General features: G+C 36.7%; 1 protein-coding gene across 2 annotated transcripts in view; it reads left to right on the top strand.

The window, feature by feature from the left end:
- The window catches only part of LOC113516151 (reversion-inducing cysteine-rich protein with Kazal motifs), a 39,788-nt gene that overhangs the window by 25,312 nt on the left and 1,211 nt on the right, over positions 1 to 13,265 (top strand). The window contains exons 4-17 of one of the 2 annotated variants that reach the window (XM_052899103.1): positions 2,422 to 2,505; positions 3,671 to 3,707; positions 5,614 to 5,796; positions 6,348 to 6,527; positions 7,108 to 7,334; positions 7,760 to 7,895; positions 7,988 to 8,063; positions 8,562 to 8,676; positions 9,309 to 9,474; positions 10,479 to 10,631; positions 10,903 to 11,118; positions 11,331 to 11,508; positions 11,989 to 12,161; positions 13,116 to 13,255. In XM_052899103.1, the coding sequence (XP_052755063.1) occupies positions 2,422 to 2,505; positions 3,671 to 3,707; positions 5,614 to 5,796; positions 6,348 to 6,527; positions 7,108 to 7,334; positions 7,760 to 7,895; positions 7,988 to 8,063; positions 8,562 to 8,676; positions 9,309 to 9,474; positions 10,479 to 10,631; positions 10,903 to 11,118; positions 11,331 to 11,508; positions 11,989 to 12,161; positions 13,116 to 13,255 (2,064 nt within the window). Of the gene's footprint in view, positions 1 to 2,421; positions 2,506 to 3,670; positions 3,708 to 5,613; positions 5,797 to 6,347; positions 6,528 to 7,107; positions 7,335 to 7,759; positions 7,896 to 7,987; positions 8,124 to 8,561; positions 8,677 to 9,308; positions 9,475 to 10,478; positions 10,632 to 10,902; positions 11,119 to 11,330; positions 11,509 to 11,988; positions 12,162 to 13,115; positions 13,256 to 13,265 lie in introns of both variants that reach the window. The other variant, XM_026900529.3, reaches the window with a different exon arrangement.

The following is a 13,265-nucleotide window of genomic DNA, read 5'->3' as shown; positions in this document are numbered from 1 at the left end:
TTTTTGTTATCTTCCTATAATTTACGACTTGTTGACACAATATGATGCGAGTTTTGTAACTTTCACGTAGTAATTAAGTTGTTGTCATTGTTAACGTAGATTTATACTAAAAGGACAAAGAGCCAGAATAGCTATTCTGTTACTTTCAGAAGAGAATCAGGTACAGATACAGCGGTGAGAACTCGGTTGGATAACGCTCGATTGCGGGGTAAAGATTGAATCCTAGCTTAAATTAGTCAGTTTTCAAATTTATATTTGTATCAGGCTTTGTAATGAAAGGTATATAAAGTTGTTGATCGGTAAGCCATTTTACCAGAGGGAGGCTTTGTATAAAAGTCGATTGCTTGGGTAACTTTGCCCCTTTCGTGTTTCAACCGTAAAGCAGTTGTGTTTGCATGGCTGTGTTTCGGTTTGAAGGGTGGGATATGACGTGAATGAAAGGGTACAGAGGAATAACACCTGAGTCCTCAGGAATGGCAACGTATGGGACGACGCGACGGTTACCACTTTTCATCAGATGGGCCGTCAGCTAATTTGCCGTTCTAAGTAGTATAAAAAAAAAAGCCGCGTTAGAGATTCTGGTGCAGATTCCACAATTCCCACATTTTGCAGAACATAATTATAAGAATCTAATGTGACAAAACCGAGTCTACAGCGAAAACGGTATTAGATTTTATTTCCAAATAGTGATTTGGAAATAAAATCGTTATTTAAATCTACCTTTACGGAAAGTAGAGCGGCGGCGGAGTGCAGGTCACGGCGGCGGCAGGGCGGTGTTGCTGATACGTCTCGACGCACAGATAACCTTAACACCTCCGATAAAACAATATGACGAGGATGCATGTGTTCATAATAATATGGTAATAGTTATTGAATATAATTTATAATGTATCTATATAAAATAGAATGTTATTATTTATCTATTGTTTTTAATTAAGACTATTTAAATAGACGGTAATATTCAACGTAAAAAGAATAAATTACTTGTGATTTTGTTTTGTAAGTCTAGATAATAAAAGAAAATATGTTCATAGCTGTAGTATCAGGACAGAAGGGGCTGTAGTAAGTATCAGAGGGCATAGGTGAAAGTAAAATCTCGATTACCTTTAATTACCTTAATGTTAATATTATTGTGATTATAGAATTTCCTATGTAAATAGTATATAAATAGCAAAAGTAAAAGGCATTCTGATCTTAATATACTGTACTATACATATATAACAAGGGCATCTATTAATTGTCTGGAGCACAAACTAAAATGTATAGATGTATTGTATTTATAAAATATTGTGCGTAACTAATGGAAGTACGAAACAATTATACAATCTACTCACAAAAGATTAGAATTTGAACCTGGGACTTCATGAAACCACGTGAAGCATTTAGTCGATGTTCATAAAAAATTAGAGCCGTTTGTAATAATTATAGTTATTAACTAGTTAGGTAATTATAGAATTTTTATTATTATTATATCAGCCGTTAACTGTTCACTGCTGACCATAGGCTTTCCCCATAAGGGGAGTTTTGCCAGTAGTTGCCACGCTTATCAGGCTTGTTGGCAACCGCAGTTAGGCTTTGGTGATGTTAGGGACGCTGCTGCCCATCCCTTGACCATTGAGTTCTCTTAGTCGCCTCTTACGACACCCACGGGAAAGGAAGGGGTGGCCTATTCTATGCCAGGACCACACGGTAACAAAAACGACTAATTATATAATACGTAGGAATTATTTTATATTTGCAAGTCTATAACATTATCTATAATGTCGGCCGAGTCATATATTTCATATTCTAGATTATGTGAACAAAATGAACATGTGTTGTTCAATTTGAACACAAATAATTTCTGAGATGCAATATTGACCAATTTACCTTCAGTACTACAGCCGTAACACATGCATTAATTAATGAAATCGTCAATAAAACGTAAAAACAAACTGGTGTTAGTGTAATGGGATATATTAAGGGGCCATGTTACTCGGATGTGTCCGTTCGGCAATTAATTTCATTAACCGAGCCTAATGCGCCCCCATAACGATCTAACATGTGTTTATTTTTATCCACATGTTACTCATTGCGTTAGTTTTATTACCTACTTCTTATAAAACTCGTGTTTTATCTTAAACTTGTTATATTTTGTGGTTTATTTGAACTTTGTCAAATTGGCGGTTGCTTTTTGGACCTTTCTGTATTTTATGACGCGTTATGCTACTATACTTATTTATATTTCTTGTGGTTTATGACTTCAAATATGATTTTAGTATAGGTATCTAATATAAATATTAAATAACATAAGAAAGAATGTGTGCCTATATATCTACCACATACTTTGATCATTTTAAATAAGTACCTATTAATATCTGCAGATCTATTAAATATATCAGCGTGCACATCATTTATAAAGTTTAATGTTTGTTGTTTCAGATGTCCCTCGTGGAGATCACATCTGACTCCACCATGCGAGAGGAGAGGATTCAACATATATATAAATTTTGTGCACCACAGTCTGTAAGTATCGATAACAGCATAAAACAATTAAAAATATGGCTAATATGAAAATAATTATTGAAGTTACAAGTTAAGTTTACAGTGATTTATCAAAATTTAATTTGTTCGCTAGCCGTATTCAACTGATATTTTTTTATACTAATTAGAATGGCAAACAAGCTGACGACCCACCTGATGGAAAGTGGTAACCGTCGCCTATAGAAATGAGCAGTACCATGGACATAACAGAGTATACTGTTTCGCTCATGCTTTGCTATTCCTGAGGATTCAGGTGTTATTCCTCTGTACCCAGTAAATTCACGCCATATTCCACTCTTCAAACCGAAACACAGCCATGCAAACACAACTGCTTTACGATTGAAACACGAATGGGACAGTTCCCAAGCAATTGACTTTTGTACAAAGTCTCCCTCTGGTAATATTTTGATAAATTTTACACTTTCTTGTAAAATTGGTAAATGTGTCTAAATGATACATTCCGCAAAGTTCTTTAGAAATATCCGAACTTAATAATAAAATTTATAAGAAGGAATAAGAAAGTTTAATATTTATGAAGATACCAAGAGTAATAAAAAATAAAATGTATAAATACATACATATCTGATGCGTGCCAGTAAAGTTACGTTTATATTATAAAAGTAATCTGAAATATACCCAAGTATTGTAATGAAATATTATTTATACTATAATCATGTATTCTAGAGTGTTATCCTGGAGTTAAATGAGAATGATGTAGTAAATGCATTAGTCATTATGACGAATTTGCTTCCTCATATACGCATATATATACTCTTACGCATATAATTATCGGTCACATTTATTTACTTGTATTGTTTTCTTGCGTTATTTATAAATCTTAGAAATCAATGTATTTGTGATAAGTAAAGACGAAGGAGGCGGTAAAACGATAGCGTCTATTCATATGGTCACAGCGTTTGTTGGAGTCTATTGAATTGATGTGCTTGAATGATTTTTATTCGTCTCGTCAATAAACCGCCTATCTGTATTGTATTGTAATTGGACTCAGTCTTGAATTACACGCAATAAAAATGAATTTACAGAAATATTGGATTACCTTAGAACAATATGGTAATGAATGTACAAGTAGATTTGTTATCAAATAATGTTTGATGTATAGAGATCATGCCTGTTTGTTTCTTTACAGATTGAGTTTTGGATATGCATGAACCACACGATTCAAGGTACGAGCAAGAAAATTATTTAGATAATAAAAAAATATAAGATGACATAGATTAACATAGATCGAGATCTGATTTACTAATTCTATACTACTTAACATGATGCTATTAAAGTTTTATATATAGTGAAATAGTTTCTTTACTTGTTAAACTTTTACAAAATACTATTTATTATTCTTTTATATTAATAATGTAAAATTATTTCACCATAAATTATATCGGAGTCAAGCGCTTTTTGAGCATAACTTTAAGTAAAAAATCCTCTATCATATTAGGCCCCAATAATTAGCAAATTACTCTGATTTTAGTTTATTTAAGAATTTGTAGTGATATTTATTTATTTAACACTTTTTGCACCAACTTAACAGGATTTGTTGAACAATTTTCAATACGTATAGTGTAGTACAAAAGGCGATCTTATTGCTAAGCAATCTCTTCCAGATATCCTTTGGGTAGAAGGAATAAAAGCATAAATAGGTAGGTGGCGCGTTAAAAAAAATAGATCTGTAAAAAATAATATCTGATAATATATCAAAATAATATATTTATATTTTGAGACAAGCTCTTTGAAACCTCTTAGATTGGCGCCGTTCACTTAACCGATCTAGTAATAAACATTAATTTCTAATTTAGTTATCATATGATTAAATTGAAACCTCGTTTAGATTGTAATATACGGAAATGAAATGAAATGTTGCACAAATGTACTTATCTAACTCGTTTGAAGTACTTAGTTAAAGTGCGCGTTCATATTTCATGAAATATAGAAACTGTTTGCAATCGGCTATACTGGTGAAAATGCCAAACGCATAATTATGATTTTCTTGTGAAAGTTAACAAGCTTACTATTTGTCGCTTATTGTTTGTTATGTCGGTTAGATAAAAAATACCTAGATTTGGTTACAGGTAAAATTAAATAATCTAAATAAATTGTCTTTTAGTAATGGCTATCTTCATTTGTTTTTTTTCTATTAAGTATTTAAATAATTCGTTATTGAGTAATTTCTCAAATTTCATACTCGGAATACTACATAATGTATTAATGTACCTGCTATAGAACATTTAATAAACGCCTAATAAAAGACTAATTAAGACTATGGGGTCCTTCAAAAAGGGTATATTGAGGAATGTTCAGAGTCGGTAACGCGCACATGACATATCTAGTGTTGTAGGTGTCCATAGGCTATAGTGACCGTTTAACATAAAACGGCCTTTATGCTTGTATGCCACCTTTGAGGTATTAAAAAAGACTTATTATTTGAGGTATAAAAAAAAACTTATTATACTTTATTGAAGTATAGCTAGCTATTTAGTTGTTATTTCATCCGCCTGCTACGATTTATTGATTAACCGGATTATCTAACAACCACATCGCTAGTAATATATCTTATTATTTTTTTATGGATGATAATGGAATGGTAACTCCGCCTGCGCTAACAGTATATGCTGGTGGGGCACCAGTGAGGGATGATAGGTGAGAATGAAAATGCAGGCCATCGTGATGATCACGCCTGGAATTCAGCACGATGGTTTCCAAGGGGGACCACGTGGAGGTAGACCTGACAGGGTACATTGCTAGCAATGGGACTGGTGGTCCGCATTACTAACAATCCCTTCCCCCTAATATATATCCTATTAGCTCGACCTGGTTCCTAGTGGGCACTGGTTCACTACCAGCGTACATCGATAGTGGAGATGAGATTACTATGCCATTCTTACTCATTAAAAAAAAAAAACCCACACTACGTGTATACAAAATTTCATGTTCGCTGATTTAGCATTAAAGGCGCAAATATGTAACAAACAAACTCATATAGTAGATATTGTAATATAATTTTTTTATGTCGATAAAATTAACTTATTAAAGTTGAACTTATTAAAGGTATTAACCTGGTTTTGGACGTTGCAGAAATAGTTACTGGTATGGGATGGTGGGGACGTGGTTGCTGTGCCATTGGTCACTCGACGTCGTGCAGGCACGCGTGTGCAACCGCTAAGGATGCGAGCCCCCTGCGCGCCGCCTGTCGGCAATCCGACGAGATCGCACTCTTTGATTGTGTACAGAGCCAACAAGAAGCCCAGTGGTGCTGTTGTAAGTTAAATTCGTTATAAGTTTTCATGTACTTTTTGCAGAACTTGGAATGGTAAACAAGATGACAGCGCACCTGATAAGTAAAGAAATGAAATGTAATCGACGCTTTCAGACATGAACAGTACAGTGGTCATCATAAAATTCTGTGATTGATACGATACCTCTCATTTCTTGTCATTCCAAAGTATTAACTAAGGATTAAATAAGATATAACTCCGTAGATACCTTTTAATTACACTACCCATTCCACCTTTCAAATTTGATCGCAGAAACACAAGTATATAGGAGGGATAGATATAGTAATATATTTGAAAGGAAAGAAACGGATAGTCAAGTTGATGGCTACAATGTCGTCTATATTTTTATTTAGTAATTCGCTTCGGCTTTTCACAGGTAGACATGTAGAAGATTAAGTAGTTTTAAAAATTATTAGTTTCTTAATTACAAACATAAAAATCTAATATTTCCTTTCTATAATATTAATTTAGATTATGTTATCCGCATTAAAAGACTAATATACCATATTAATCAATTGCCTATTTGCTGATCAGCTCAAGCAGACTCGCTCAGTTGCTACGAGGCCTGTCAAAAGGTGCTATGGCGGGTGGGACAGGCGCGCGTCGAGCTCGGCGCCCGGGAGCGGGCCATGGAGGCGTGCGAGCGCTCGCCTGCCTTACTACGCTGCCTTCAGAACATGACCATGTCTACCGTACAAGTTGATACTACTAAATGTAAGAATATTTTATACAACGAAGCAATCTTAGGCGTATCGTAATCGTAAAATAAGCGGCTTAATGATAAGTGTCCATCGCAATTTATGAACGCTTGTGATGACAGGAATAAGATTCGCGCATTGTCGAGTCTTGTGACATAATGATTTTAGGTACTACCTCGTAATCTCACTGTCATATATTAATAAACTTTTTAAAACGGAATATAGCTTACGAGCATTTGCTCGTAACAGTGTGTGAGTGAGAACACAATCCAGCTATGCAGTCGATAATAAAATTATCGCAGTACATATTTTTTTTGGTCCTGATCCGACTTTTTATATTATTGCTTCAAAATGTCATAAAGGCTCATGGCATTTTTAAAGTGGTAGTTTTCACAATTGGACATAAATAACAGTATTAGACATGGCACTATGTAGTGCCCCATCCATGGTTTCTTTCAATCGCCATCCTCTTATTTCCATTATTTATGGGTAATTGCATGGACTCTGCTATTTTGAAATGATAATTTGTAAACATTTTAGATACGATAAAGACCAGATAGCATTGCATATTTAAATGATTATTGTATTTATTTCAGATTTACCATGCTGTAAAGGTGTGGCCAATACAAAATGTCAGAAAGCATGCGAAAATGTACTTAGCCGTACCGGAGATATCAACGAAATTACCGAAGCCTTACTCCAAAGTTGCGGGATGCCCACTTTACACAAAGATATGTGGCAATGCTTCCTATTGAAGGACTCTCCACCTGATACCAAAGATCTCATACCACATGCTGCAAATAAGCTATATTGTTGTCGAAAGGTAAATAAATTAGTCGAGTACTCAACGCCACGCCAGTCCAATTCTAAGCACAATGGATATAGCTGCTGTTTGGCTATTGTTACATATATAAAAGCAATTTCTAGCTTTTGACTTATCTACAGGGTCTTTTCTTAATGGTTAAGATTAGAATGATAACTCCGCCTGCGCTATCGGTATACACTGCTGGGGCACCAATGAGAGATGAGGATGAAAGCATTAACTGCGGTGGTTTCCGAGGAGAATCTCGTGCACGTTAACCTGATTGCTAGCAATGTACTTACGTGCATTACTAACAATTCCTTTTCCCCTGTCTACAGGGTTATGCTGTATAATATCAATAAGAGGCGGTTTATATGGTGACGGTTTACAAGCAGAAAACTACTTTTTATAAAAAATATAACTGAAACGTTTTCATTTGTTATTAGGCAGCAACAATCCATTGTCGAAATCTATGTTTTAATGCGTTCAACTTTGATGTTGAATGGGAGCATTGGAAAAAGTTTGACTCAGAATGTTTAGGGGAACCTCAGGAGGTTGAATTATCTGAATGCTTGGAAGAGAGTGAGTATTTATAAATGGTTTGTATGCATGCAATATCTGACATCAAAAATAAGTTTACATAATTAATTCTTTTGCGCTATTTCCATTTTTAGGTGATTCTCCATGCTCTCTGGGTTGCTCCGGCCTAACGTACTGTAGCCACTTGAATCAACACACCAGCCTCTTCAGGTTTTGTTCCAAAATAGCTGATTTAAGTTCTCATTTAGATGTAGCAAATCTGGCTAGCGGGTATGTGTTCATAAAATTTGGAGTAATTCCTATATTTATTAAGTCGTAGAACCGACTCTGCCAATACGAATAACATATGGTTATAATGGTTAATTGGTAGAGAATGCCATATGGTATTAAGTTCGCCATTTGTACAAATTTTATTGTGCAATGAAGAATAAATAAATTAATAAAACATAGCTCAAGCGTGCTCTACAGAATGTTAACATGTCAGGCAAATTGCAATTTTTTATCGATTCGTAAATACAATGAACTGTGACAATACTTATTCTCTTTATTATTTTAAAAATTGTTCTCTTACATTTTACATTCAACAGATACTTTCAAACTGTTTCGCGAAGTGATTTAAACGTGGTTTTAAAATTCATTAGAAGTATTTCAAATTTTTATATTTTTAGAGAGCTAGGTTATTTTATAATTGTAACTCGTGCATTCTAGTATGGTGACTATATCTGGACATCGTTTACACTTGAAAACTAATGCGACACAGCTCACTACGGACGTGTGGAAAACCGTCTTTTGTGCGTTGAACGTGAAACCATGTACGCCTAAGGTAATAATAATTTATCTTTACACTAGATCGCTTACGAGTAAATAGACAAAACCGAGTGCCCAAGACGCGTCATTTGTTCTTTTTAACTTCACTATATTTTACTAAATAAGTTAAGATCGAAAGTGCCAACTTCTATAAAGCTATAGTTACGTAAAATACTATAATTAGTACTTTTCTCAAACAATGCGCGGATATCAAAAACATTATTTTACTTTTTAAGTTCAATGACGAATAACGAACAATAATATATTTTCACGCGTCATAATGTTCCTTTGTTTTTTTTTTTTCAATAAACAGCTTTCTATTTGTAAGCCAGTTCGAAATTTAAATAAAACCTTTTATTAGTTACCTCCTTGGTTGCTATGTTTCGAAGTAAAAGGTCATGCTATTTTTAAATTACAGGACAGATATGAGTTTACATAGTAATTTATTTGGCCGCAAAACACGACAGATATGGATTTTCATACAATTTTTGCCGGCCGCTGCCTGCATGTATCTGGCCAGTACGGAAATTTTAATTTATCTCGAAGAAGATAGTCAAAATAATGCTCACATTTCCAAGCATGTTTGAGAAAAATACTTTGTTTATATGGGTGTGTATAGAGTATAAGTATAGATAACGTGCGGTGCAGGGCCAGACCAGCCTGCTGTGCATGGCGGACTGCATGCGGCTGGTGTCGGGCAGCGTGGAGTGGCGGCGCGCGCCGGCGCGGGTGTCGGCGCGCATGCTGTGCAGCCGCCTCGCGCCGCGCTCCGACACCGCGCCCTGCGTGCCGCTGCGCCGCTACATGGCGCCCAGTACGTGCCAGCTTTTTTTTTATAGAAATATAATAGAAATAAAATAGAATGATAACCCGCGCTATCGGTAGACACCGACGAGACACCAGTGGAAGATGATAGGTGAGAATGAATGCAGGTCAGTTGGTCCACCATGATGAATTTGACAAAAATTAACCATGATGTTTTCCAGGGGGAACCGCGTGGAGATCGACCTGAGAGGGTATTTTTTTTTTATACAACTTAGAATGGCAAACAAGCTGACGGCCCACCTGATGGAAAGTGGTAACCGTCGCCTATAGACATGATCAGTACCATGGACATAACAGAGTATACTGTTTCGCTCATGATACCTCCCCATGCGTTGCCATTCCTGAGGACTCAGGTGTTATTCCTTTGTATCCAGTAAATTCACGCCATATCCCACCGTTCAAACCGAAATACAGCCATGCAAACACAACTGCTTCACGGTAGAAACACGAATGGGACAGAGGTACTCAAGCAATCGACTTTTGTACAAAGTCTCCCTCTGGTATATTGCTAGCAATAGGGCTATTAGACCTCATTACTAACAATCCCTTTCCTCTTAGTACGTGCCATTCTTCATTACTTTTAGATTCAAATTCATAATCATCTTTATTCTAATGGACTTATTTACAAATTCTTTTAACTACTACTATTCGGGTGACAGTGGTCCTCGCTGGTGCCAAAAGTTCCTAGACCGTTTTTGTTTTATATAGGCTTCTAACAGGACTTATTGAACTTCAAATAATTTTTAGAATTTGTCCAACAATGCTGTCACCGCTCATTTCTACTTATTTTTGTTTAAAGACGCAAAGCATAGGTGAGATGGCTGGGCATGGTCAGTTAAGTAATTTTGGTCCTAGTCCATTTTCACAATTTCACATATTGATCAAAAACTTTCATCCTTTAGTTAGTATTGGAATATTCGAAAGAATTTGTTGTGATCCAAATTAAAATGCACACAAGCCAGATTCTTTATGATGTTTATATTACTTTTACAGGCACGGAACCCGTGCCGATGTCACCTCTGCAAGCTATAACGTCTACGTGCGGTACGCTGGTGTGCGGCGTTGGCGACCTTTGTGTTATCAACAGGAATTGTTTGCACGGAGATCATTGCAACCGGTACTCCTGCGTATCAGGCTGCCTGCTAGGTAACTGCAGCATATTATAAAGAATATAATATGTATTATAAAGAATAAAAATCTTATAAAGAATATAAGTATAAGAAACTAGACTGAGAGCATTTTTGCTAAGAACAGAGTGGGTCTTGTTGTATTGTTTGAATTGACATTATGTAGCACATACATCTGGCTGATGCTGGGCGTCAGTATAGTGTCTTATTCTCGGCCTTTACATGTTTTTGTATTTAGACTTGATGAGAAGTTACGAGGTTTATTTCATAATTTATATTTTTTTCGTCAGGTGATCGTACAAGTGCTAAGGTGCCGATCGGTTCATACGTACGGGTGCCGATGCTGAATTCAGGTAGTGCGGATGAAGTGGGAGGTGCGGCGAGTGGGACACAGAAGGCCTGCTTCAAAGTATGTCGCTGCACTTTAAACGGACTTGGCCACTGCCAGCCCCTGCCCTGCGTCTCGCTTGACAACTGCCGTCTACACGACAAGATTGTTCCGCATAGTAATTTTTTTATTTAATTTAATATAGTACTTAATATTTTTTTAAGTATTGGTCTTCATTACCATTATCATCCTCATCGTAATGATCACGATCCATGACATGGTGCAAGTCCAAATGGTGCTGTCGATTACTTCTCGTTACTGTTACTATTATTTATCCTGCGTTATCACTAGCGAAGTTCTCGCATGAGCGGAATGTTTAATTGCAACCAGGAGGGAAGTACTACATGGAGTGCAACCAGTGCGTGTGCACGATGGGCGAGCGCGTGTGCTCGCGGCGGGCGTGCGACGGCGCGCGGGCGGCGCGCGCGCGGCTGCCGTGCGGCTGCCCGCCGCACTACCTGCCCGTGCACGCGCCCGGCCGCACCTTCCCCAACCTCTGCCTCGCCAGGTACGTGCCTGAATCCACGAAAAAGTTTCATCCATGCCGCCTGCCCCCACACCACTATTTCAAGTGTTCGAGTTCCTAAATCCTCCTCCCTCTATCAACTTCATGGCAATATAAGAGAAGTGACAAATTTATATAATTTTAAATACTTATCCCCTTTATTCATATAAACCTCCTTTAACTATTACACTTTTGTCACTTTTATTTGACTGTGAATTAGCACTAAAGACTAAAACAGTTAAATAACTAAAATAGGTTTATGAGAAGTCTGACGTTTTTATGAATAAGAGAGCTATTGTATTTATTACCTGTAAATACAAATTTCTATAAAAAAGTGAGTCTCGTAGCGAAATAGGTACTTTGAATAATACCGAAAAGTAAAAAAAACACGTCTATTTTCAGCACAACTATGAAATTCTTAATTAGTTATACAAAAAAAAAAGAAATATGAAACTATAAATGTACGTGACTTTCTGTTATTAGATGTGCGGGCGCAACAGATGCGGAAATCGAATTTGCACCGCGGCCAGCATGTTCAGGAGCGGAGGCTGGCACGGGCGCAGAGACCGGCCCGTGCGGCCGGCGGCACGCGTGCCTGCCAGCGCGGAATGTCTGTCTCTCACGTTTGCAGACCTCCTGTCCACAGCACGTGTGTGGTATGTATTTTCAGTACATTTAGTATGTACTCAACTCTAATAAGCGGCAATATGTTAGTTTGTTACAATATATATGTAGTCAACCAGCTTTTGACTTCATACCTCTTACCTCGTGAATTAGGTTCATTTGTGTATTAAAATTAATTCAATACTTGTTTAGTAACTATTTTAAAAAATTTTGTATTTACACATACCTAATTTATGATAAAGATATGTTATAGTTATAGCCCCAGTTAGTTACAAGAACATTATAATTTTCTATTTATTGTATTGAGTGATTAAGTCATGAAAATCATCAGTTATATTACCTAGTATTATAACATTATGGCGTGGTAAAATAAATAAAATAAAATAGTCGTGTGGTCCTGGTCCACATTCTATAATGTGCCATCCCTTTTTTTCTCGTAAGTATCGTAAGAGACGACTAAGGAAATTTAATGGTCGAGGGACGAGCAGCAGCGTACCTTTTACCATATCAGCTGTACTATAGGCATTTCTCTATTGGGGAGTTTTGCCAGTAGTTGCCACGCTTGGTAGGCGGGTTAACAACTGCAGTTAGGCGTTGGTGATGTTTTAAGAGGGACGCTGCTTATCGCACGACTATTAATTGCCATAGTTGCTTTTAACGACACCCACAGAAAAGGAAGTGGTGGCCTATTCTATGCCGGGTCTAAAAGGCAAGCGTACTTTTTAAAATGTCACCAAAGGTTAACTGCAGTTGCCAACTCACCCACCAAGCGTGGCAATTATTGGAAAATCCTCCAAGGGGGAGGCGTATGTTTAGCAGTGAATAGTTAACGTCTGTATGATGACGAAATAAAATAATGTGTGCTGTCGTATTAATGACGCTCAACAGCATTATCATTTTAGGTTTATAATTCATCATAAGGTTTGTAAGATGATATACAAAACCGTTAACTATACTTCTAATTAGGCGAAATGTCATTGTTTTAGTGAATACAACGGACTGTATCACCCAGCCATGGTCACCAGTTTGCGATACAGACGGCAACACTCACGAGAAACCGTGTCTACTCGTGACGCGCGGCAGCAAGTTCGCTTACTGGGGGCCATGCCTCAATAGATGCTCTAAGGTAGCAACAG

This window comes from Galleria mellonella, unplaced genomic scaffold (assembly GCF_026898425.1).
Source record: "Galleria mellonella isolate WM207_F2 unplaced genomic scaffold, CSIRO_AGI_GalMel_v1 utg56, whole genome shotgun sequence".
NCBI lineage: Eukaryota > Metazoa > Arthropoda > Insecta > Lepidoptera > Pyralidae > Galleria > Galleria mellonella.
Note: the sequence above shows the minus strand (reverse complement) of the source record. Positions and strands in the feature narration are given on the sequence as shown.